Consider the following 26,374-nt stretch of genomic DNA (forward strand, 5'->3'; position numbering starts at 1 on the left):
TTTTAATCTATGAATGATAAGGTTAAACTTTCTATTTTTATTGTTAGCATTGACTCTGCAGGTTTTCTGTTCAGTCTCTTATTTGATATTTTATTTTAGTCCTAAATTGAGACATGGCTTCAACAGAGTCCTGTGTTATATGTGAGCAAAAGAGCTATAGAGTCACTGGATTCTTATGTATAATTCTAATGATGATCATAAGAATTCTATAAGCTTTGATCCACAGAGGCCAAATATGGGTGCTTTAAAGCCCACATTTACAAATGCAGTAAGTAATCAACGAATGTTTGCAGTTGAGGAATTACAAGATTCCTATGTAAGGCATGGGATAGAATCATCCTCTACTCTGACTGAAGAAGCCTAGTGGCATGTTTGCCAAGTTCTACCACTACTGTTAAAGGACTTCCATAGATGCCAATGTCTGAGCTTCAGAAATCAGAAATCAGAAATCAGAAATTCTTTATTGATAATCTTTAAGATTACAAGTAGCGTCAATTAACAAAAAGTTTACATAGTTATAAAATATAAAAGTTCATGTTTGTCTCTGTCAAGTTGTCAGTCTCCATAAGTAAAATTCCTCCACTGTGTAGATGGTTCTTTGCAAGAGCCAGTTCTTTATTGCAGTCTTCATGTTAATGTGATTGTTTCCTATTTTCTTAATTTCTTCTGGCAGAGCATTAAAAAGTTTTTTCCCGGCATAGGTTGGTTTTTTCTCAAATACAGCTGTTCTGTGAAGAGGTAGTGGAAAGTCTTGACCATGTCTTGTGTTATGTTCATGAAGATTACTATTTCGAGGAAAGTCTTTTAATAAGCAGTACAATATCGTTTCCAGAATATATAGAGAAGTCACTGTCAGTATATTCAATTCTTTAAAAGTAGCTCTGCAGCTTTCTCTAGGTCCTAGCTTCCCCATTAACCGGATTGCTTTCTTCTGAATTTTGAGGACTTTTAGTAGGTTAAATTGAGTTGTGCCCCCCCATGCTGCTATCCCATACCTGACATGACTTTCAAATAGGGCATAGTACGCTATTTTGGTAGATTCAAGAGTGCTTGTTGCATGGGTCCTTCGCAAAGCATAGAGTGATGAATTTAGCTTCAGGCATAAGTTGTCAATGTGCATATAGCTTCCTTGGCTATACATGAAATTGCCAATCAACGGATTCACTTCAATAATACATTTTTTCAAGGAGTAATGAAATATGATTCATGAAGCAATAAATGCTAAAGAAAACATTGAACTGAAGGCAAGTAAAATCTTCAGGGTTAGTCAGAGTTTGCTCTGAATAGACTACTGGAGGAAACTATTACTCTTGAAGGTCATTTAGGAATTGGTGGCATCTTTGACGACATAGCTTATATCCAAGTGCCCATAGACATACTAGTTGAACTTCTGGATCATGAATCAAGTCCATTGTGGTCAGGAGAGCTGTCGAAATTTCTAGGTGACAAGCACAAAGAGCAACAACTGAAAGAACAAAACACCTCCAGGATGGTGATGAGTATTCGTCAGTCTGAAGACTAAAGCTAGCAGCTGAAATTCTTTTTATGTATATGTACCTGAATCCACCTTTTAAACAGTTAATAATCCAGAGATCTGGTTCAGTAGCATCTGAATGAGTTTACTCAGAGAATCACCTTGGTAATCACAAATACGGTTCTTTATAATCATTGAAGCAGGATATAAACATTACACATAAATAATGTCCACGGTCTACAGACCACATCTGATGAAATATTTCTCTCATGCTAGAGTTCTAGCATTCATTGTTGATCCTACGTAATATAGATTTGATCTGATCAATCTCTTTTATCGAAATAATTTAACCGTCTGTAAAGCTAACAGAAAGTATGATGTTTATTGCTCTGGTGGGGGAGGGGCTCATTCGCTATTAACTAATATTTATATATTTGGGGAAATCTAGTATTGTGTGTAAGGAAATCTTCTCTGAAAGTGTCTAGGTCAAGATTTGTATTCTTAGAGAAAGTAAATTTTTGTTTTAATGCAATTACTTTTCTCTTTCAGGTAATCCTAGCGTCATTAAGAACTTATTTCAGAACACTTTTGGGAAAACTTACTTCAAAAATGAAATACATCATTCTGTTTATAGATACAATTTTCTTTTCTACGGCAAGAATAGTAGATTATAGGTTATTTGAGTCTGTTTCAGCTTAATCAAGATAGGAATTTCTCATTGTGATGAACTACGATTGAGTTGACTTCAGCTGTGGTCAAGGAAGACAGAAGTAATCCTCCTTTCCAGATATGTAGCAATATAGTCAGTTGCCTGGAAAATACTCTTGAATTTGAGTACTCTTACTTCCTACCTAAGAGATATTTTGGTTTATACTGCCAATATCCATTTTATAACAGGTCTGATATACTTCTATGTTTATGAGGGATGAAATAACCAAGAAAAATATTACCATGTCACAGGTTGCCTCAGTGCTTTATAGCCAACTTGATCATTTCGTTTCAGTGGAAGAGCTTTGCTCATTTAAACAACCTGAAATTATTGATGGCTATGCAGTGTATTCTGGTGTGAAAAGACAGAAAAAGTAGACCTGACCAATTCAGAAGATGGCATTCTTAAGATGTTAAAGCGACTTTAAATCCGAACCAACCAAACTTAGGAAATATATTGGCCAGTTTCAGGAATCAACATATCCTTTGTTTCCAGCTGTCAGTATTGATGATGATATGCCAATGTGCTGTGCTTAACTTTTAACAGTAGTTCACTTCTGTATATCTCTTGATGAAGACCAGTTGAGTGAGAAATCTGAGATGGTGATCATATCTGAACATAGAGGTTTGTCCAACATTTCAAACATTGACATTCCTTCCACATCAGTTGACTCTGTCCAGTTTGCCATCAGAAACCTAAAATTTGCTCAGCTTATCGGATTGACAATATCCCTTCATTCACTACTGAAAGTATGTCCAATATCATTTTTCCAGTGCTTGTGTAGCAGATGTAGTTGTTGATAAGATAGTTTAGTTTCTTTCCATCTAGAAAGTTGCAGTAGCTGTGATAATTCCATTGAAGTCTCTCTAATTCGGAATTTTCATAATGTAAGTAAACACATTATAGTGCCTTTGTTGAATTTGCTTTATACTTGGAAGATGTTTTTGAGTATATAATTTCCAAGGTTGTACAACCCTTGAGCTTGTAAATATTGTGCAGAAGAAAAAGCATTACCTATATGAAATTTACTTCTACTGTACACTACTGCACTCTAGGTTGTCAATATTGTCAAGAATATTGGAGGTTGTGGCAAAATATAATATAGGCCTTGAAAAGGCCATAACAGGTCAAAAATATCATGGATATCTTGCCTTACATAAATATGAATTATTTTTTAGATTTGCAAAATCTACAGTGAGTGTTTTTTAATATTCATTTAATATAGCTCACAAAGGAACAAGTTACTCCAAGAAAAGAAAAAAAACCAGTAATCACCTTGATAACATGATTTGAAGGCACTGATGAACTATTCAGGGGGATGGAAATCTTCACTAAGGGCCCAACAAGGGGAATTTCAACACGAGGAGGATTGTACACCAACACTTTCAGTCTGTATACAGCACTGAAACAGCACAAAACATACACAGAAAATCTTGTGAATAGTGTTAAATCTGTTTGTTCACTTCCGAAAAATCTAATCCAACAACCAAAATTTCTTCCATATTAAGACGATGAAAGCAGATCAGAACAGTCATAAAATTAGGTGTATCAAAATAAATATAGGATAAAAATAAATGCATTTTGTGATCTGCGATGTTGGTGTAAAAGACGTTATTACCTGAGAGGCACAGCTCCTGCAGGAGACTCGAACACGGGGTCCAGTGAGCTGTGAGGGAACTGAAGTCCAGACAGACAGACACTATCTACTGCCTTGTAATGATTGGCAAAGGCTCTCTCCAGAGTCAACTACACAAATCATATTATATATTAATGTTATAAGCTTGATGTTTGACTACTCGCTAACCAAGTCAATATTCCTATTCTTGATTCATAATTTTGTATTTGAGAAGCATTGAGTCAAATTAATTTATTTACTCACTTTTGAAATTAGTAATAAATAAATGAAGAACAATTTGAGCATACAATATCATCAATGGTGTGCGGTAGTCGTGTAAGTGAAGCAGAGGTACCGTCAGAGGGGGGCCTGGGGGTTTCCCCAAGCCGTAGTTGAGTCCGGGGGACCACCACACGGAGAAATTTTTTCATATTTTTAGACTAAAAGTATGCATTTCTACACACCTTTCAATTCAACTTAAGTGTAAGAAAACAGAAGTATCATGTGTTTATTACATCTTATATTAAATTTATATAAAAAGATAGCATTTAAATAAAAAAACCTTTTTATGAATAATTTTATATTTATGATAACATTGCTTTTTATTAAATTGTGAGTTATTATTTCTGCATACTTTTCAATGTAATAAGATAGGCGAGATGAGAAATTGATAGTACAACTTATGCAAATTTATACAAACAAGTAGCTTTTAAATGAGACTTATGTTTAATGGTTTAAGCATGGATTTATTTTTATGATTATGATAACATTGATTATGATTTCACATTTCAGTTACATGATAATTAACCAAAAAATGCTTATATTAGTACAGTTGAAGAGTTGTATTTGTATAAGAAAATATGAAGGACAAATTTACAAATGTACGTAAAATGTTAAACATTAACAATGTATCTCAATCAATAATAGGTTACTTAAAGCAGACACTTCAGAGTTGAAAACACGTAATGGTTAGTAGGCTGACTAACGGAAATTGAACTCCATTCTTCTGTCCCTAACAGCAAATGTATTAACTATTTCGCCAAAAACCTTTCCTTTGATTTTACTTCTGCCAGCAATTCACATTCAATGGATATGAGGCCTAAGTGAGAGAGTCTCTGTTGACCATTGGAATTTCTCGAATAAGTCTTTATCCTTTTCAGTGCAGAACAGGACTGTTCGCCAGTGGCTGTAGTCACAGGACTCATGTAAGTTAAACTAACCAATAAATTAATTTGGAGAAAAGCTGATCTAAGCATAAGGTTGGAGTCAAATAATTTGTACAGATCTTTCAGCGGTTTTCCTTTAAACTCTTCATTGGAATTGAACAATAATAGTTCATCTTATAACTGAACATGGTCGAAAAACTTACCATATACATCCAACAAGCTTTTGAAAGCTGATTCTGGACATATATCTTCATGCTTTCAAAACACTTCTGTTGCAAGTAGTTGCAAAAAGTCCAATTTTCAGTAAACTTCTAAGCGTAATTGGAAATGTCCATCTATATTGTCAAAGATTTCAAAGTACACTCTTTTGCAGTTGGTTTGCCTCCTCTTTTATAGGTGGTCCAACCTCCACAACAACTTCCTCATAATTTTTGTCATAGTCACCACGATGCTTTGACGACTACTGTCAATTTTATTCCTACAGTACATTATATAACTTGACTGGTGTTGTTAAACATCAAAAAGAACATCAGTAAGAGCAAAGATGTTGTCCAAGTGCCCTAGTACTGATAGAAACCCAATCACTGGAGCCAAGATGTCAGTCTCAATTTCTTCTAGATTTTCAAGCATGTATGATGTTCCCAACTTAACTTTTCATTCAAATCTATTCCTAAATATTTGAAACCACTCACTTTTTCTATTTGTTCGCAATTGCAATTTAAATTTAAACATCCAATTTTGTTATACTTGAGAACTCTGGAAATCAAAACTTTAAGACCCAAAATTTAAGTATTTGGCCTTTTTGACATTTATTTCCATTTTTTTATTTTCACACCAGACTCTTAGCGCGGCAAGATCCTGAGTTATTTCTGCCCTCAGCGCATCAACAGTTATATTGGAATAAACATATTTAACCCCGAGTATGTATTTCGGCCAAGTATTTTTCAAGTTAAAACATATGTAAAGTTTGAGTTTACATATTTTGTTATGACTTTTTTCAAAGTTCCGATCTTTTAAGCAGAAAAAAGGCTATTAAGCTATAGATTATTTTGAAATAAAATGCTCTTTAATGGTCCCGTTCGTCCCCCCTCCCTTGACGGTGTGCCCCTGATAGTTTTGCAATTCCACTTGTGCTGGCATATTTTCTCACTCATTCATACGGGTTTATCCTAGAACTATATCTAACTGTCTCTCTGTAGCTGCTGTGCTGCTATTGCTTTCCTTCACAAACAAGGTGTATTACGATGCACAAACAAGGTGTATTACGATGCACAAACAAGGTGTATTACGATGCACAAACAAGGTGTATTACGATGCACAAATAAACAAGTTGATGATGCCAACCTTAGCTGATGGGCTCGAACAGTCGCCAGAGCACTGAGGAAGAGCCAATGGGGTTTTGAAGTTCTCCTGGACATTAAGCTTTTGTACGCTTAGACTCACCACTTGAGTACCTGGAAATTGCTCAGAGTATCATAACTTTGTACATAAAACAAAGCAGCCACTAAATGTTTTATTTGTTGTATTGGAGCATATTTCCCACCCCTTTCCTGAATAATATTGCTATTACATGTAATATATTACAGTAGACTCAGTTATTGTATGTTACACAAGGGACCAGAACTCTGTCGGGTTATGGAAGATTTTGGATTACTAGAGATATTATTATAAAATTGGTATATAACTTCTTTAGGCATATCTACGACGACTTAAGTCCAATGGGGGGGTTAATATACAATAAAGACACTCTAAAGGATTTAAATTCCTAAATACTACAATAACACTACCAATTTTTATTTTGTTCAAACGTTACGGAGGGTATTGATAATGTGTTGTTTTAAAGCTTGTTCTTGAAAATGGAATGATTGTGAAGGTTTTTCCGGACATTCACCATCAGTAACACATTTACCAAAAAGTCAATAATACTATGTTTCAAGACTTGCAATCTGATCTCTTTCTCAGGTGGATAACTAAACTAACACATAACTACAAAATAGGTTAAATAAAAAAATCATACCAGAGTGTTGTGACATGCATAAGTGAACAGGAAACAAATTCTGTGTCAACTCCATATAGATAGACTATGTTTAACTGAGTTTATGATATGTTTTCAATAAATAAAATTTGGTATGGTTTTTGTGATTTTAACTATATTTTCTTGTATATTCGTTTTCTGATATCACGACCCTTTCTTAAGTCAAAAAATGAGAATTTATTGTAATTAAGGAAAAAAATCACGATCATGCAAATAATTTACAATAACATTTACATATTTTTTCTCTAAAGGTCTGATACAGTCAACAATGTATGGCAGTTTGTAAACCCAAAATTACTATACACTCACTATGGATAAACAACCATATAAAAGAAGGATAAAATTTTACATACCGTATTTAATAGTTAATTTATTTTCTTCATGTTTCCTTTTTCGAAAATTGTCTAAATTGTCTGGAAGTGAGTATTATTAATGAGGATAATAATAGGAGTGAGGCAAGAATGGATAATGAGACGAACCCAGGAAGACAGGTTGTGAGTCGACCAGAGCCCTGCAGAGTCCAGCGATGTAGTTGTCCAGGTAATAGACCAGTCTTCTCCTTTCCTCCACACTTCTGTTGTGGCTGAAGCTAAGGATGGCCGTCTCCGAGGTTCTCAGCCACACTCCCACCTATGTATTAGCACGGTATCTGATCAGTTAAGATATAGTAGAGTGTTTAGTGTCGTGGTCGTGGGCCGGCATGCCGGTTGTGTCGACAGGGAAGAGTGGGTCCAGACAGTACTCTCTACAGTGATCTGCTGTTCCCAAGTGAGGTAGTTATGAGTTGCAATGAAACTATAGAACAAGAAGAAATGGTGGTGGCATTGCACTCACACAACATAAATTTTACACCACCTTTTTTGCCTCCGATTACATAGTTGGGCGTAAATTCATATTCAGTGAAATTGTCTTGTCAGGTTCACATGTACTTTTGCTGGGAGTATGTTATCTCCCACCAACTCAGACACACTCTTGCACCACAGGCATGGATACTGTACATCGATCATGGGTGATTTCTAAACAAATCTGCCGAGAAACAATGAAGACTATGACTATAGACAACTGGGCCGGATTTAAGCATAGGTGGCATACGCGCGTGTATAGGAGCCCGCAAGACAATTGCAACTACAAAATAACGTTACTGATTATGTTTTATTATCGTATATAGTACATACTTGATACAAGATCATGATTATGAGTGTACGGTGACATTGGGAGCAGAGCAGAGGGTTGGCATGCATTTGAAGTACCTGTCACTGGTGCGAGGAGCGGGCAGGGTTCATGTTGGTGGCTGCTCTGGATTAGTTCGAAAAATGAACAAGTTAATGTTTTTGAGACACTATTTTGAGTCAAGTAAATAAAACTGGTGAATCTTTACAAAACTCTAGAAACGACATGAACACAGCCGCATTATTGTTGAAATCTTTTAGAAACCTGATTCAAGGTAAATGGGAAAGTTTTGAGGAGTATGAGCAGAAAGCTATCAAATAGAATATGAAGTTGAATTTGAATCAAAACATAAACGGAAAACAAATGTACGTTTAGCTCCTCTTGACTGTGTACAAGCTACATGCTCCTTGTGTGTCAAAGCAAATAATAAAAGACATCCAGTGTCATAGATGAGAAAAGTAATTCTTTTACTGAAGGTTCATCAAGACGATCAAGATACGAGTAGCTTATATTGAAGAGCGAATTGCTCTTAAAGTCAGAATGTGGTAAAGGAATTAACAATAAATTAAGACAATTAAACGTAAAAATATCTGGTAATGACACGGTTAGTTCAGACAAGCTGTAAACAACTGTAGAAACAAATGATTAAATAATGGTAATGACTGACTGTAAACATGTCTCAAGCCAAACATTGTGGGTTACAATAGGGATTGTGTAAGCAAAGGGCAATGAGTTTCGTACTTGGCTGGTTTCCTCCAAAATGGGCTTAACCAGACGCGTGTAATAAGTAGTCCTCGGACACAATTCAGCTGATAATCTGGGCACTCTACAGAAGCACTGGAAACTAGTAACATTAACACTGCCTGTGTTAAAATCGAACACACGAAGAGAAATAGAACACAACACAGTTCATCACCCTGACATTGGCATGAAGGGACATCAGGAGATGAGAACCCTGGTATGACAAAATAAAGAGACTAACTGCAGCGCTGACCACGAGGAGTTTTGGTTATCCACCGTACAGCCCAGATTCTGTACCAAACCATTACCGTCTAATCACAGTGATGAAGATAACGCTCACTACACAACATTCTGACACTGACATCGAACTGCATACCTCAGTAAACCAGTGGTTGAAATCTCAAACAGTAGATTTCTATAGAGAGTTTTGGAAAACTTGTGCTACGGAGTGTATATTATTTATTTAACATGCATATTTAATTTGTATAGTGATTATATAGAAATATAGCTTAAAAATATAGATTTCATGTTTTAATAAAAAGTTTTAGTTATTTCTTATTTTATTAATTTTACATTTTCTAGATGCAGTTTGGAACTCACTGTGTCAGGGTTCTCAGGCCGGACGTCAGAAGGCAAGGATTGCTGGCGTTTGGTTCTTCCAGTTCTCGGCTCCATCACTAATTCCCGGCTCGGCCGCTCTGAACAACAACAGTCCACGGTTACAAGTGCAATGAGAGGTTCACAGCTTCTTCTCCTAAGTGAGCAAGAGAATTGGGACCAACTTGAAATCAGGCTTTCACAGTGGTTGAAGACAGGGATATGCATTTTTTATAGTACTTATATTTACATTTATATTTGTATAATAAACAAAAACATTACACATTTTTTAATAAACAACAATTTATTTTTATAAGTAATATTAAGTTATAAAACTTTAATGTATTTTTTTATGTAACACCAAGGATATATGAGAATTTCTTTTTTTATTAATCCAAGATGGAGGACACTCAAAAACTGTTGTGGAAGTTCTTCTAAGTTGGTTGTGAGTATAGTTGGTAAACATGTGTTGTAATTTTACACTAAAACTACACTTTAGAAGAGATCACATTCACAGGTAGTGTTGGCTGTCAGCCATTTTTTATGGTAGCTCATGAAAAGCTAGTTGAAAATAATCTCATGGAGATTTTAATAATAAATCTGATAAATTGAAATAGTTGCAAAGATAGGATAAGCTGTTTTGAAAAAAACAAGCTACCTGAAGAAAAAATCAATAGAAAAGAAGCCATGATAATGCATATGGAACATAAAACAGAATCATTGGAGGAAAATGGAGCTGCAGCAATGGTAACAGTGTCGTTTTACAATCTTCAAATATTTATATCAATAACCAACCTGTTTGAGGCATTGTGGCAATCCTGTCTCTGAGAGCTACGACTATTGAGAGAGCCGAGTCGTTGAGCTGCAGCAATGGTAACAGTCTGGTGACACTGTCCAAAAGTTTCATAGCACTAGGTCTATGTGAAGGGTCATTCTTAAGCCTGGAAAAAAATGATATGTGGAAAAAAAGGTACCTGAAATTGGTGCATACCTAGATGCTCAATTCAAATAAGCATAGAGGAACATGTAAAAGAACATAAAATATACCTATACAAGTAACTCAAGATTGGAAAACTTGTAATGAAACAATGCTAGTTTAACTCAGATTATTTATAGTAACTTGATAAATGAGTTGTAAATTGTGTAATAACTCAAACACTTCTGTTTTGTAAAACTTCATCAACAAATCAATCTTTATTATTATTGTAATACTATTAATAACTCTCATTAAACTTTTCGTCAATAAATGTAAAACTAGGTATTTGAACAATTTTTTAATACACATTGATTTGAACCACAAAAAAGAGACAATTAATTTAGTATAAAGTATATGACCCAAATATCTTTGACATATTATCTGCCTATTATTATTTTTATAATTAGTTTACTATATAAAATAAAAATCTTTGAACATTACTTGGTCAGTAAATTGAATCCTTTTCCACATACAAGGTGATATTTGAAACATGTTTTCATAAGATGTGTAGTATTTGGGCCATATGCTTTATGTGAGAAAAACTAAATTCAGAGTTACATTAATATATAAAAGCAGGATGAGTCGGAAAAATTCATTAGCATGATGACATTTGAGACATATCTCTACTTTCTTGAAACTTTACTTCCTGTCTTAAAAACTGTACTTAACTGTTAAATAATATCTGATGAAGTATAATCTTTGTTCAAATTGCAGTGCTGGCTTAAATAATAAGAAGTTGTAATATGTTTTTATTTTCTAAAGAGTAATCTAACAGAAATGAGAAATGCGCAAGTGGTGAATCATGTGATTAAGCAAAAAATTGTTTTTTACTATTTAAATAATAATTTGCTATGTTACTCTCAGCAAAACTTTGACAGAAATACATTGGTTCAACTAAATCTTTATTTACACTGTCATTTAAACAAATACTTTGAAACATATGCAAAAGTCAATCAATGTAAACCACAAATAAACATTATTAAGTTAAATTTACGCAAAATAAGATTTTTATAACAAGTCTGGGGCAGATGTACTAGGAGACCAAACACAATAATTGGAACTGCAGCGTACCTCTGTGAGGTCCGGTTGACTCTGTCAATGATTGCTGCTTCCACAGCGGCAGAGATTGTTTTGTACGCTGCTTTGTCCAGAAGCTGTCTGGTAGAGGAGAGAGCAGTGAAAGCTGGAGTTATGGCTTCCGGTAACTCATCATTCCTCAGCGCAACTGAGGCCAGCTCAGATATAGCGCTTTACACAGAGCAGGAGACAATTAGCAGAAAAAAATAGATCTATGGATCTTCTGGAAAATAATTTAGTTTTACCAAACAGTATTTACATCTCATCAAAACACAATTTGTATATGGTCACACATCATTAAGGCTTTACTGTGCATATTGGGTATATTTTATGTTAAATATATTACTGATATTTAATACCAAAGGTGTGAATGGAAAGATCTGGGAAAAGTCACAATTCATTTTAAAGAGTCACACTTTGGGTTAGGAAAGGTTACATTTTTGTCCACGACCAAAGCATTCTTTAACAGTGCTGACCACTTTGTACTGTACCATCTCTTCCTTTTATTCTGTTTGCAAACTCTCACACAAGTCTTTAGTATAAATGAATGAGAATTAAGATAAAACGGAGTCTAGCATCTAATATAAAAGAAAAAATCTATATTATTTCTTCACAAACCAGGTCAAGAATCTGGAAGTTATCATTATATGCATAATCATTATAATATGATTGAACTAAATGATACTCGGTAATAAATGGTTTGTCGAGCTTTTTTTTTATTACAAAATTAAAACATAAACTACTGAAAAATATGTTGATTCTAAACATTTATTTCCTAATAATGTGTTACAACCCACCTTGCTTGTGCGGGAGAGATGGAGGGAGGTGGGGAAATCTGCACTGAGGGACCATCGGAGTTTGTACACAACGACTGAGAGGTGCAGACTCGTACCACAGTCCTCACCGCACTGCTTGACCTACTGTCTGCAGAACTGAGGGATTACTGACACAAACCACACTCCAGTTTAATAACTAAGTTTAATTTTATCCAAACAAACCCAAGGATCAACTTATAATTCTTACATCTTACCTATAATTATTATTCAAAACATATACTCGATATAATTAATCACATTGTAATAAAAAATATAATTTAAATTTAACTTATGAAGATCAGAACATGCTACCCAGTATATGAAAACATTTCATGAAGATAAGACTAGATATTTGCATATATTTTCACAGCAGTTCAGTAGTAATTCACTGAAAACCAATTGACTTTTAAATATTTAATGTTTGGATTTTATTAATAATTATTTTTATACATAGTCAAAATTTGATTCTGTAGTCTATAACTTTTACAATTAAAAGCTAATTAAACACTTACATACCTTCATCATTCATGCTTGGCATAACTTTAAGTCCGTAATTAAAATATTACAAAAAGAATTACTTACTTTTTAATAGCAACTTACGTTTTGCTATATAATATATGACGGTAGTATAGCATCAAATAGGATTATGCTCAGTATGGGGATATGGAGAATCAATCCCCAATTTATAAATTTGGTATAAATTTACATTAATAAAATATAAAACCAAATTTGTTGGATTACTTTTGGATGGAAACATAACTTGGGATGAGCACATTTTGGCTTTGCAAAAAAAACATCTTTTCCAGATTATTTGCTCTTGACCAAATATGTCCAAATATTGCTCAATAGAAATTCAAAACACAATTTACTATGCTCACATACATTCTCATATAACCTTTGGTGTTGCGTTGTATGGGGCCACTAGTAATAACAATTTGCAAAGCATTCTGCAACTTCATAAAAAGGCAATTAGAATAAGACTAAATTTAAAGGACCGGGATTCTGTGAAAGATTATTGTTACAAATTGGGAATTTTAACTGTTTATGGAATGTATATACTTGAAACAGTAATGACAGTCAGATCAAATGCTTACAAATTACCTCGATTAGGGTCAAATCATGACTACTTTACTCGAAATAGAAATTAATTGGCAGTACAGTGCAGCGCAAGACAAGAGCTCCCTCTGGACATCAAACTTTGTATCAACTTTGCATTATATAACTATGACACAAAAACTATTTCCATTGTATAAATTTTACTAACCACAACTTTTGTTTTATGACGCATGTACTATTCTCTATGAATATGTAAATAAAGAAATTGTCTACTATCTATTGTCTATAGTACATAAACAATCGTTGGAATTTCATTATAAGATACCAAGCTCGACAGGAATTAAGTTTATAAATAAAATTCCAAAATACTTACTCAGTGTAGAAAATAATTTATTGTTCAAATAACACCTTAAAATATTTTTAACCAATAAAGTTTTATATTCATTTGAAGAATTCATGGAAATATAAAAATATTTTAAATAAAATATGACTGATGCTGTTCTTTATTTGTATAATTTTAAATGTAGTAGTACAAATTATATATATATATATATATATATATATATATATATATATATATATATATATATATATAAAGTTTTTTTGAATTTGAATTATTTTTTTTTAATATTTGTCAAGTATGGAATATTTTATTCCAAAATAGTAGTTAATCTTCTACTAATATTTTTCCAGTTTCTTATTAAGAACCAACATACATTTATGGTACATTGTAATTAGTAACCCTACAAGAAACGCTACATATCACAACAGATACCCACAAACAAAATAAAGCTGACTACACAGATCTTCTTCTTGAATTAGCAGAGCGATAACAGGCTGCTAGGATCTTTCTAAAATCATTCCTTCAGAAAACCTCAACACATTCTAAATCATAAACTTTCCTTACAAACCATCAAAACCTTCTTGGGAAAATTTTAAGTCGAACATTGCTTGACAAATCCAGCCAAGAATCCCCACTTCCAGACTGAGATCGACCAGAATTATCACCGTGATACAACCACAGGAGACAGGCAAACCTGTCTACAAAATCTGAACACTGAAAATTCTAAAATGAAATAAAGTTACAGTTTGGAACCTAGAAGGTGCAAATAATGTATTATTTTGGTCTTTTATACTGTTTCAAAACATTTTGAATAATTAAAACTAAAAAATGTTCTTTACTCCTTGGAGTCCATAATGATAATTTTGCTCACTCTAGTAGACCCTAGGTACGTTGAGAGTTATAGCATCAGTACTCCATAACCGGTTAAAATTAGACATCTACCGTAATGCTACAACCAAACGTGCATGAGGTTTTACGTTGCTCTTATGGGAGAAAACTCATGGTTGCTCATCTACACCTGGCTTTCAAAGAGATCTGATGCTCCCCTGTGATACGGGAACTATAGAAGCAGCCTACTCATTCTTAAACCTGGGCACAATCCCCACCTCCTCACACGTTCTGTATGAACCCACCTACAGGATTCACACCTAGGAATCTCACAGAATGGTTGAGGACCTGTCATATGAGCCGCTGAGCTCATTTTCGCTAAAGCATCAGCCCTTTCATACCCTTAGACTTCCTAATGATCAGGAACCCAACAAACAGTGACATGATTGGTTCTGCAGAGGTAATAAGCAGCCTGATAACATTCCCAGACAAGTTAAACACACACGGTCAAACACTTACAACACTACATGTCTATCTGTGAAAATACTGATCGTCTCACTGCTGTACCGAAGACAAAGATTCTCACGAGTACACTCCATAATAGCAGTGACTTCTGTCTTAAAAACGGTGGGATGAGGACTCATAGGGACTCTCAGTTCTCTGCATGGTCTCACCTTAACAAATCCTAACACATGTACCAGCCACTTTATGTCTTATAGCCATCAGTAAAGCATTCAAACTCCGCTAGTGGAAAGGGTTTGCTTCCCTCAGACCAAGCCTCCTTAGAAGGTATCACAACTCTGAAAGATTTATCGAAGAAGGATTTTTGAGGTATACATATATGAGAGATCATGTGCAAGACATCATCTCCTTGTATCAGCAATCTAATTTTACAAAGCTCATTGCTGAAACCCAAAACAGACCAAAGCTCTGCCTGCTGAAGGCAGTAAGCATTCCTCCTGGCCATAGCCTGCATTACAATGTTCAAAGCAGTGAGATCAAGACGGGAGTCCAAGGCGTCGCCTGGGACATAATAATAATATTAAATCTTTTATTCCTTGTAACATTTTTAAAAGAAATGTATCGGAACTGTCAAATGTAGAAAACTAAAATTTTCCATTTATTCTACCACAAAAGTCTCTTTCATACATACATTGTTTGCAGACACACTCTCCCACTCGTTATAATTGTACCACTCTAGTCCCTAGTCAGTCTGCCAACCGAGGGTCTCCCAACTGAATGCCATAAACTCGTCCGTGTTGTAAAAAGCATTTGTGACTAAAGTTGATTTCAGATGAGCTTTAAATGCCTTCAGCATTGGGACAGTACCGTCTTGTGTGCCCCAGTGCAGTAGTTGTTCCTGCCTCTAGTTACATAAGAGTGTATGTCACTACCTTGTATGGCATTACATTTAGATTTAAAAAAAGACAGGTGTCTAAAATATAGAGGCATGGTAATGTCAACAGTTTTAGGTCTTTGAAAGCTTGCCTACACGACTCTCTATTGTGCAATTTGGCAGTTATTCGGATAGCTTTTTTTAAGAATGAAGATTCTTGAGAGATTTGAGCTTACGCAACCTCCCACAAAGTTAATGCGTAGGATAGGTGTGGGTAGATTACTCCGTAGTATGCCATCATCAGTATCTGGGTTGGGCAATACTCAGATAGTTTTCTCAAAAGATAGATTCCTGAGGATAGATTTGAACAAATGTGGTCTACGCGACAGTCCCAAGTCAACCCCTTTGCTTTGAAACAGAGTCGTGTCATCTGCATACTTGGCGATTCATCCTTGGGAATGCTTTGGTGATAGCTAGACAGGCTATTCTCTAGATATTTGCCACTTCTGCAAGGCACCAAAGACCAACCATCTTACAGAGTGCGGTTCAGGGCAATACCCTAGATGCGGAAGTTCAGCAAAAGACAAATTGAGCAGGCCGCAGAAGTGGGTTCCAAACTAGTTACAAGTTTGGATCTCCCCATCGGTCTTGAGTGACATGAGATAGTGGCACACCTAGGGAGGCATTTTCCTTGCTCATTAGGGGCACCGGATTCAGTAAGCCCACCCCCTAGGCCCCACTCAAGAAACTGCAGGTACATTGCACTATCAGCAATATAAAGATCACAAACTACCAACCTTTGAGGTAGTACCTATCAGGTAACTGAGGGCCTAGGGGATTTCTTGGGGGGCTGTCCAACACTTAACAGACATTTCTAATACATATTCCTTCCTGTTTTAATAGCATAAATGTATCAGTATGAAAAGATTTAAAGATGACATTGTACCAGCAATTACTACATTAAGCCTGTAACTTTACCAATAAAGAGTTTAGATGAAAAATTATTTTTCATGAAGACTCTTTAAACCAGGTAACTTATTTATTATTAAAAAAAAAATACTAGAGTTCTCATTAAAAAATAAAAATAAAAATTATATTTTTTTAACATCCTGTGTATAGGTAAGGCAAACATCTCTCAAATGCTGATGTTTTTCCAAGTCTTTATGAGGACTACAAGCCAAAATCATTTATATTCTACAGTTTTGCCTCACCCTATATATATGTGTTAGCTCTTATATGACTCACAGGCAGGTAGGCTAGCTTGCGATGTACAAGAGTAGGCAGAGGTATAGAAGAAGAGAGGATGGCCCGAAGGTGGATAGAAGCCGAAACTACACGTCGACATCGCAATACGCTCAGTTGAGAAGTTGAACTGAGTTTGTAGAGCCACACCTTGTAGTGGAATCACCTGCATTTTACCACAAACTAAATAATCAGGTCATTAAGTGCTTTTATTCTAAATTAGTTATTATAAATGTTTATTTATATACATTACCACCAACACAGGTTATTGTATGGTAAGGCTGCTCTTACACTGAGCCTTAGTTGCTATAGCAAAATCCAATGTACCTTCTGGGGCAGCTCCAACATAAACAAGAGTTGATCTAGAATTAGCTAATAAAGGGGCAGAACTTACTTCAGTCAAATGACATCTCACAGAAGTACTCCTTGTCAGATGATAAGATAATCATCCATCCCCTTGTTTTACAACATTTAACCTGGATATGGCTGTAAACGGAACCATGACCTACAAGGTTAGAATTGCCATTGGTAATGTTGGTAAAAGAGAAGATTTTAGACAACACACTGTTACCATGGGATAAGGTGTGTGTGTCTGAGATTGACCTTCTTGAAATATTGAAAACTTACTGCATATTGGTGTTAGTGCATTTCAACAGTAAAAAAACTATTTGCTAGTATTACACCTATAATTCTCAAATTTTCTTATGAAATACTTGTATTATTTGTTTTATATTTAAAATATAAATAACGCATCCTTAAATATATGACTTAATACATGTATCATCTATTCAAACTGAATCTCCACTACCCAAATCTAGGAGCAGCCTAAATCAATCATCCAACAAAAAAAGATGCAGCTCCAGCTCGAGTTTGATCTAAGTTTTGAATTGAACACTCTCACAGAAAAATTCATTTCATTTGAAATGTATCTGATAGAGAAAATAACTCATCTCAATACTTGACTGTTCTGGTTGGTGTTCTGACCAATGGTGAGGAGTACCAGCTGGGAAATACATTCTATCGGCTGTTAATCCTGGACATAGCCTTCGAGGGGGTCCAAGGGGTCTGGATCCCCCCAAAATATTTTAAATTTAGTAAACGATTATTATTATTTAAATAATTCAGTATACTGACATGTACTGCTGAAAGATCGTTCTCAACAAATAAGCAAGTCAATAACTTTTTAAGGAACAAAATGGGGCCTTACTCTCTGTCCATTACGGGAAATTATCAGTTGTCTGGACCCCCAAACTGCCCCTGGCCACGTTCTTGATCCCACGGTGAGTGTGTAGTTTTTTCTGATTGACTGGCTTCCACAAGTGTAACATTTAACAAATGTGGTTGTTTATGTCCCAATATCTGCAATTTTGTTCTAATAACAATTCCGTTTAAAAAAGAATGAACTTTGAGAAAGAGGTATTCTTTACTAGCAGTTATAAGTGTGTCTATTGTTTCACAAAATTTAAGAATTCTCTGTCATCATGTTTAACTCTTAAAATAAATGAATCTGAACCGAAGGTGAAAATGATTAGTCTTCAATGAGGTTACAACCTTTATCTGTAATACTGTTAAAGACCTAGCCATTAGTCTTGTTGAAAACTTGAATACCCTACAAATTTGGCCACAATTTAAAATTCAGTATCTTTACACAACTAATTAGATTTTTCACATTTTTGACACTGCCGGTTGCTCCAAATTTATGAATAAATTCTCTGACAAACTTCCTGGATACTGGCCTTTCTGGACGTAATTCATTGAACCCCTTTAATTTCTTGATAATTTTAATGTGGTGCACCATAAATGAGGATAATTTCAATCCTTTTTTGTAGAGGTCAAGCCATAATTAACTACACCAAATTTACCAAATTAATGAAGTATACTTTATCTCCTACTTAAACTTCGATCTCCAACTAATACTTTCCACATAATGAAAATTTATCCAAGGCAGGGTACAGCTTTTCCACAAACAATATTGGAACTAGTCAAACTAAAATAATACAGTAACTTTGTGAACCTACAGGTGTTGTTAGAATATGTTGTTACTATATCAAAATATGAGTTATTTTATACTTTTCAGTAAATAACTCAATAAGTGCAACACTAGGACAAAGAATATTATGTTGCCACATTAAAACTAGACCGGATTAATGGCATTAGTTATGTGTTTCACTTCCCTGTTAACTGCTAGAGTGAATTACAACATATTTTTGTTAGTTATTTTGTTGATGATGTCTATCAGCCTTTTATGGGACCATTTCAAAAATCCAGATAATTTGGTAACACAGAAGGGGTCAGGTACGAATTAATCTGGATTATCGCTGCTCTACTACAATATGTATTCTTTTATTAATCGAAATTATCAACTCTCTACTGTAGTGTGTATTATTTTAAACTTGACTGGAGAGATGACAAAGTTCTTGTTAGTAAAAGAGTAAAGTTAATTTATCGCAGTAATTAAGATGGGTATAGTTAATCTTCAGCTTTGGAACATTATCTGACACAGTGTCCATAAAATTATTGGGGTAGACATAATCAATAATTGTACTGAGACATTTTGTCAGTAGAGGGAAGTGTTGTTAGATCTAAACAGTTTACCTGAAACACAGCAATGTGTGGAGGTCTATCAATAGACACAGTGACGTCTGCGTACGCGAGGTCCGCAGCAGAACAAGCTGCAGTGAGTCGAAGTCTGTAGCGAGCACTGGGTCGGAAGGTGGTTACTGGTACTACCAGAGAACTGTCCTGCCTCGTGGAGCTTACACCTACAGGCACCACTCTTTGGTGACCTGGCTACACCGTCACCGTCACAGATATAACATCACACGTAAATGTTATGTTACAAATTTTACACCTACTAAAAAATTAGACTGTACGGGTAAGTAAAAGACTTTCAACAGTAACTGTGTGTGAAACCCCATATTAAGGGTCTTAATAAAATAAATAATTGTGAACATTTTTAGAGGTTTCTAATTTTACTCTAAACAACAGAGAATCCAGTTGAAGTTAGAATTTTACAACGGTGCCTATTTAGATAGAGTGGTTTCCTTGGTGCTGGAGGTTATGTATCATCACAACCTTAATTTCCAGTTACTAATGGATTAAGCCAGACTTTAAGCTATTCCTCTTCCTTCTCCTTTGGATAAAAGTAATGTAATATTGAAATCCATAAAAATGCCCTCAGACTCTTTACTCACCCTTTATTACTCACCCCTAAATATGTTTTAAAATTCAGATATAACTAAAAATAATCAACTTTGGCAGGAATTAATTATTATCAATTAGTTCCCCCTCCTCTTTACGAGCAAAAATATTTTTGCTTTCTACCGAATAAATAAGAAATCAATAGTGGTCTAGTTCATGCACACATAGTACTGACTGATACACACACAGTCAGAATCAGTGAGGTCTTTGAATAAGTGACTGCAAAGTCAGGTCTTCTGAGTAGAAATATCAAGATGGTGTTACAGGTTAGGACTTCAATCCGAATTCATCTGAAAACAGTGTAGACCTTGAAATAAACGTCTAAATTTTTTAAGAGACATAAGAGATGAAACTGTATGTACTTTTCATTGCTTTTTTTTGTTTCATCAATCTATTAAAATATTTGCAGAGTTTCTAAAATTTAAGTTTAAAGACAAATTACTTCTAAAGTGTTTAACGGTGAAGATAGAGGTCTGAGCACTTATTTTTGGCTAAGTACTCACCACTTGCCTTACAGGGAAGGTCTCGTAGCCCACCAACCCCAGGGTCTCCCAAGTGATCAGGCAGCCCTGGTGTATATCGGAGACTGTCGCTGGGAAAGTCATAGAGTTCCGGGAGGGAGGGAGGTAAGGATGTGACAGATGTACCAGAGGAGGGTTGCCAGCCATCATTAGCACCACAGCAGAAGCTGAGTATGTAGTGTTAACCAGTTTAGTTGCTGCTGTCAGTCTGTACCTGCAATACAATAGACAATAGACAAATATACTTTATTTACATATTCTTTGAGAACAGTAATTGCGTAACACTTTTTACATAAAACAAACAGTTTGCTTAAAAAAAGTTCAGATATAATTTGTCTTGATTAAAATTAATGTAAAGTTAAAACCAAGTGAGATTAGTCTGGTTGTTCCTCCAGTTGACAAATTCTTCCATGGTGTCCACTCCATGAGATGCTTGTTGATCCATGAGATGTCTTTACGGATTCTTTTTAACTGTTCAGGTAGGAGGTTGAACAGCTTGGCTCCTGAGTAGCACGGTTTCTTGTCGTAGAGGGACGTGTGGTGAATCGGCATGGCAAAGTTTGTGTTATTCCTAGTGCTGTATTGGTGAGCATCTCCTAGTCTCCGTTGATTCCTGTCTACTGCAAGTTTGACCACTTCAAGAATGTGAAGTAATGTGACAGTCAGTATTTTAAGTTCTTGGAACGCACTTCGACAGGAGTCATATTGGTTTAAGCGTATTAAAGTTCTCACTGCTTTCTTCTGTAGTACCAATACTCTGCTTACATTCCTGGCAGAGGAGTTTCCCCACACTATAAGTCCATTCTTAATATGGGACTCAAATAACGAGTGGTATACTACTTTTGATGTTTGAAGCTCACAGGAATTTTTTATTCTTTTGAGTGCATAGAGGCTGGTATTTAATTTTCCACAAAGGTTGTCTACATGTGATCCCCAAGTGAGTTTGCTGTCAGTTATAACTCCGAGATATTTTGCTTCACTTTCTAGTTCAATGTCTGGTACTTGGTAGCCCTGGCAAGTCAGTGGTTCTGTTTCTGAAATTTACTTGTTGAGGTTTATTTCTCATTAAGTCCAAGATAATTGTTTTGACAATACTGCTTAGCCATATTGTACGTGACAAAGGATGAAATTTCTAATGTTTTTTTATGTTTGTCAGCAACTAAGAGTGCAGTTTCGTCCGCGTACATAATTGCTTGCCCATATTCTTGAAAATATCTTGGCAGGTTGTTGGTCCGCAGGATGAAAAGGATTGGTCCTAATAATGAGCCTTTGAGTACACCTTTATTGATTGAGAGTAAAAGTGACCTTGCTATATGGGTAGTGTGGTTTTTGGTGAATGTTAGTTCAACTATTGTGTTCTTCCTGCCAGATAGCTTGAAAACCAATTTGCAGCTTTGCCTTTTATTCCCATGCTCTTTATTTTGTTTAGCAGTAGAGAGTGGTCTAGAGTTTCAAATGTCTTACTGAAGTACAAGAGAAACCCAGTAACAGATGCTCCTTCCTCCATCTGATTGATAATATACTCAACAAGGCTAGCCAGCGCTGTGATAGTTGACCTTCCCTTAAGGAAACCATGTTTTGACTACTGAGGATGTTGTTATTAATGAGATGACTCATTAATCTATCAAGCATTGTCTTTTCAATTACTTTGGATATTGTAGATAAGAGGAATATGGGTCTGTAGTTTTCTATTGAGGTTGCGAGTCCTTTTTTAAAATGTTGGAATTATTTTGAATGATTTTAGGGCTTTTGGGAAAATACCTTCTTTAAAGGATAGGTTGATGATGTGTGTTAACGGGGGTGTAATCTGCTACTTGCAATATTTAAGTAGATTTTGATGAGATCTCATCCAGTCCTAAAAATGGTTTTGATTTTAATCCTGAGATAATTTTTGAAATTTCAGATTTTGTGGTTGGGTTTATTATGAGTTCAACCAGATTTTGGAGTTCAAATACTTCTGTTTTTAAGTTAGGTACTGTATAGTGACTCTGGATGTTATCTGCAGCTGTACTGAAATGGTCATTTAGATGTTGTGCTACCAGTAGAGGATCTTTAATCAACCTCATCCTATTATCTATTACCAACACATTCCACTACCATCACTCACACCACAGCAGAAGCTGAGTATGTAGTGTTAACCATGGAAAACCAAAACCATTTAACACCTAATTTTTCAGGCATTATGCCTATTTGACCATTCCATAATAAGACCATTATAAGACCATTTCTTTAATAGTGAATTATTAGTTTACAAAGTAGGGCTTATGTACCATAATATACACACTTGAGTAAAAACGTAATAGGCAAATCTTTAATGATAAATTTAACAGTAAGATATAAGAAATTTGTAACATGAAGTTACATAATTCCATTCAATGATTCATTAACATTTAGAGGCATTTTCACAACAGTACCTACAATTTTGAATCTTTTCCTGCCAGCTGTCTACCTGTGTGAATGTCTAGGTATTTATAATAGAGTTTTTATTTGCAGCTGTTTACAAAATTTCCTATAATTTTCAGGAAGAGATTAAAATTTGTACGTTTTACTGTATGTTCAGAAACATTATTTTATAGGATTGTTACTCTAAAATAAAAAAACATATATACACATCCAAAAACGGAATGCATCACCTTACTGAAAGGGCCTTACCTTCCAACTGGGAGAGACCCGGCCGGTAAAACTAATCTGGGCTGGGACAGGGCTGCGCTGTAACGGGTGGAGAGATTCTGGCCAGATCCAGGAACAATGCAGGTTAGCCCATCTTCTCTCTCACACGTCCACTGGAACTGGATATAAATACCATTAAAAAATTGTTTACATAAACAGTGGTTAACTATGTGAATTTATTTTATCTCAATTGATACTTTCATATTAAGGGTGAAAATATAATATATTATTACAATATTACAAAAAAATATACATATATCTTTTTTAAATTTCGAGATAAAGATTTTTATATAAAAACCACATTAAAAAGAACTCAATTATCAAGCTCATATCGCTAAGCACAAAAATTAAGCATTTCTAAACAGAGTTAATGATAGGATACACTAACCAGGATTATTGAAACAACGTAAAATTTAACATCTTAATTTAAAATAACAATGGAAATGGTTTCTTTGTTTGAAATTTGTTTTTGACGATGGAAGGATTGTGAAGGAAACAGGATTTTCCGGACATTTGCCATCGTTCAGTGATACAAAAAATCAGTAACACTGCATTTCGAGATCTGTAATCTGATCTCTTCTTCAAGTAAATAACTAATCTAACACATTTAAAATAAACAAATCATACCAGAGTGTTGTGACACGGAATCACAACCACCATGTTGTGTGTCAACTTCACTAACTCTAAAACATGCACTTAATAGAAAACTAAACATAGCACTAATTATTATAACTGAACTACAGAATACAGGTGACAATAGGTATGCTTTCGTTGACCAACCAAGAAGAAGAACAAGTTGTATTGGAGACTCTGGCCTAAGCAGATTGTATGGGCAAATACTACGTTGAAGATTGAGTAACTCAGTAACCTGAAGTGTGGTGAAGTCTATGTTACGAAGGGAGTAAGATATGTCCAGCAGTAGGCTGTGCCCTGTGCCCAGTGATATCTCTGTTGGGACTACCTCCATGCGTATGCTTCCATGCTCTACCAAGACCTGCATCTGCTTCTGAAATTGAAATATAAAGGTAACATGATAACAGGTTTTTATTTAGGTATTATCTAATATTACAGTTGGAAACCATGTTCACAAAATACAAAAACAAATTATATACAAGGTGTTTGAAAAGTCTGGGTACGGCTTAATATTTTACAAACCATAGCAGATAACATCTATAAACTTTGCACAGTGTCATATGGCTATGTAAACTATTTTTCCTTGCTATTACCATGACATGCCAACCATGGGGGAACGGCCCACAGAGGAAAACATGGAAATCTTAAATTAAAGCATGGGTCGAGTGATGCCTCATTTGAAAGAGCTCACTTAGTAGAGTTGAATGCCACAAACCGCATCTCAAAAGGTTTATCCAATCAGAAATGATGGGTTTTTTTAGGTACACATTGTGAAGTACATTATGCGCTGCCATTTCTGACTGGATCGTCGTATTCTGATGCGGTTGGCGGCGTTTCACTCTACTAACCGAAGTGTTTTCACTGACTTTTTTTTTAATTAGCAAATTATGTCATAAATTTATAACACAATAAATAAAACTAAAATGAATTCGTCGTCTTTATGTTTATGAATTAATTCTTAATGTTAATTAATTATTAACAATTAAGAATAAGTTCTACCATTGTTGGTGAAATAGTTAACTTACCACTTAATTTTTGAATTAATTTTTTAAATTATTTTTTATAAATACTAATCAGTGAAACCATCGGTTAGTAGAGTGAAACGCCACCTACCGCATCAGAATACGACGATCCAGTCAGAAATGGCAGTGCATAATGTACTTCACAATGTGCACCTAAAACAACCCGCCATTTCTGATTGGATAAACCTTTTGAGATGCGGTTTGCGGCATTCAACTCTACTAAGTGAGCTCTTTCAAATGAGGCATCACTCGACCCATGCTTTAATTTAAGATTTCCAAGTTTTCCTGTGTGGGCCGTCCCCCCATGGTTGGCATGTCATGGTAATAGCTAGGAAAAATAGTTTACACAGCCATATGACACTGTGCAAAGTTTATAGATGTTATCTGCTATGGTTTGTAAAATATTAAGCCGTACCCAGACTTTTCAAACACCTTGTATATCACCCTAGGATGTTTTATCCCTACATCTCACAAAGGTTTTGGGGCTGCATTCTCAGACAGACATTAAAAGTAATGGTCAGGAACTACTGAAATTTGTTAATTAAAACTCCCCTTATGTAACAGATTGAAAAATGAACACATAATGGTTGGTGCCATGCTCGAACTGGGTGATTAAAAAGCTTACTGACTGATATTTTTTTAACAATTGAGAACAGAAAAATGAAACTTGGGGAATATTTTTTCAAAGTCAAAGTCAAATGAGGGAGAAAGCTTCAATAAAAACAAGAATTTTAGCTCAATCGAAAAGTTTTAAATGTTTTATAGATAACCAAGGTAAAACTTTCACTTTGACGTATAAAAAATGCATAAGTCCTTTTTAAACATTCAGATAAAGTTGAACTATAAGTGAAAATATTCAATGTTAGAAGCACTTTTAAGATAAAATCTAAAATGAGCCTTCTTTACCTCCAACTGGGATTCATCAAAACTTTATTATCATATATCTGTCCAAGTCATTTACATAGTCTTCAAGACTAGTAGTGACGTCAACATGATAATACATACATCAGAGGTAACAATGTCTTAATAGAGTTTTATCCTGTATTTTCATTTCAAAATGTCTCAAAATATTAAAAAATTTTTTACTTGAAGTTAATTTCTTATGAATGTTTAAACTGGACTTAAATTGTATTTGTTTGAATTGTAT

At 34.9% G+C, this 26,374-nt stretch overlaps 1 protein-coding gene across 1 annotated transcript in view; it reads right to left on the reverse strand.

Annotated features, from left to right (window-relative positions):
• The window catches only part of LOC124370053, a 59,657-nt gene that overhangs the window by 19,025 nt on the left and 14,258 nt on the right, over positions 1–26,374 (reverse strand). The window contains exons 9-21 of the mRNA XM_046828373.1: positions 24,441–24,578; positions 23,555–23,691; positions 20,885–21,116; positions 19,776–19,970; positions 17,184–17,346; positions 12,358–12,484; positions 11,555–11,731; positions 10,303–10,448; positions 9,511–9,608; positions 7,479–7,629; positions 6,309–6,418; positions 3,802–3,929; positions 3,459–3,585 (exon numbers count right to left, since the gene is read on the reverse strand). Coding sequence (XP_046684329.1) covers positions 3,459–3,585; positions 3,802–3,929; positions 6,309–6,418; positions 7,479–7,629; positions 9,511–9,608; positions 10,303–10,448; positions 11,555–11,731; positions 12,358–12,484; positions 17,184–17,346; positions 19,776–19,970; positions 20,885–21,116; positions 23,555–23,691; positions 24,441–24,578 — 1,929 coding nt within the window. The remainder of the gene's footprint in view (positions 1–3,458; positions 3,586–3,801; positions 3,930–6,308; positions 6,419–7,478; positions 7,630–9,510; positions 9,609–10,302; positions 10,449–11,554; positions 11,732–12,357; positions 12,485–17,183; positions 17,347–19,775; positions 19,971–20,884; positions 21,117–23,554; positions 23,692–24,440; positions 24,579–26,374) is intronic.

The sequence above is a fragment of the Homalodisca vitripennis genome, chromosome X, assembly GCF_021130785.1.
Source record: "Homalodisca vitripennis isolate AUS2020 chromosome X, UT_GWSS_2.1, whole genome shotgun sequence".
Taxonomy (NCBI): Eukaryota; Metazoa; Arthropoda; class Insecta; order Hemiptera; family Cicadellidae; genus Homalodisca; species Homalodisca vitripennis.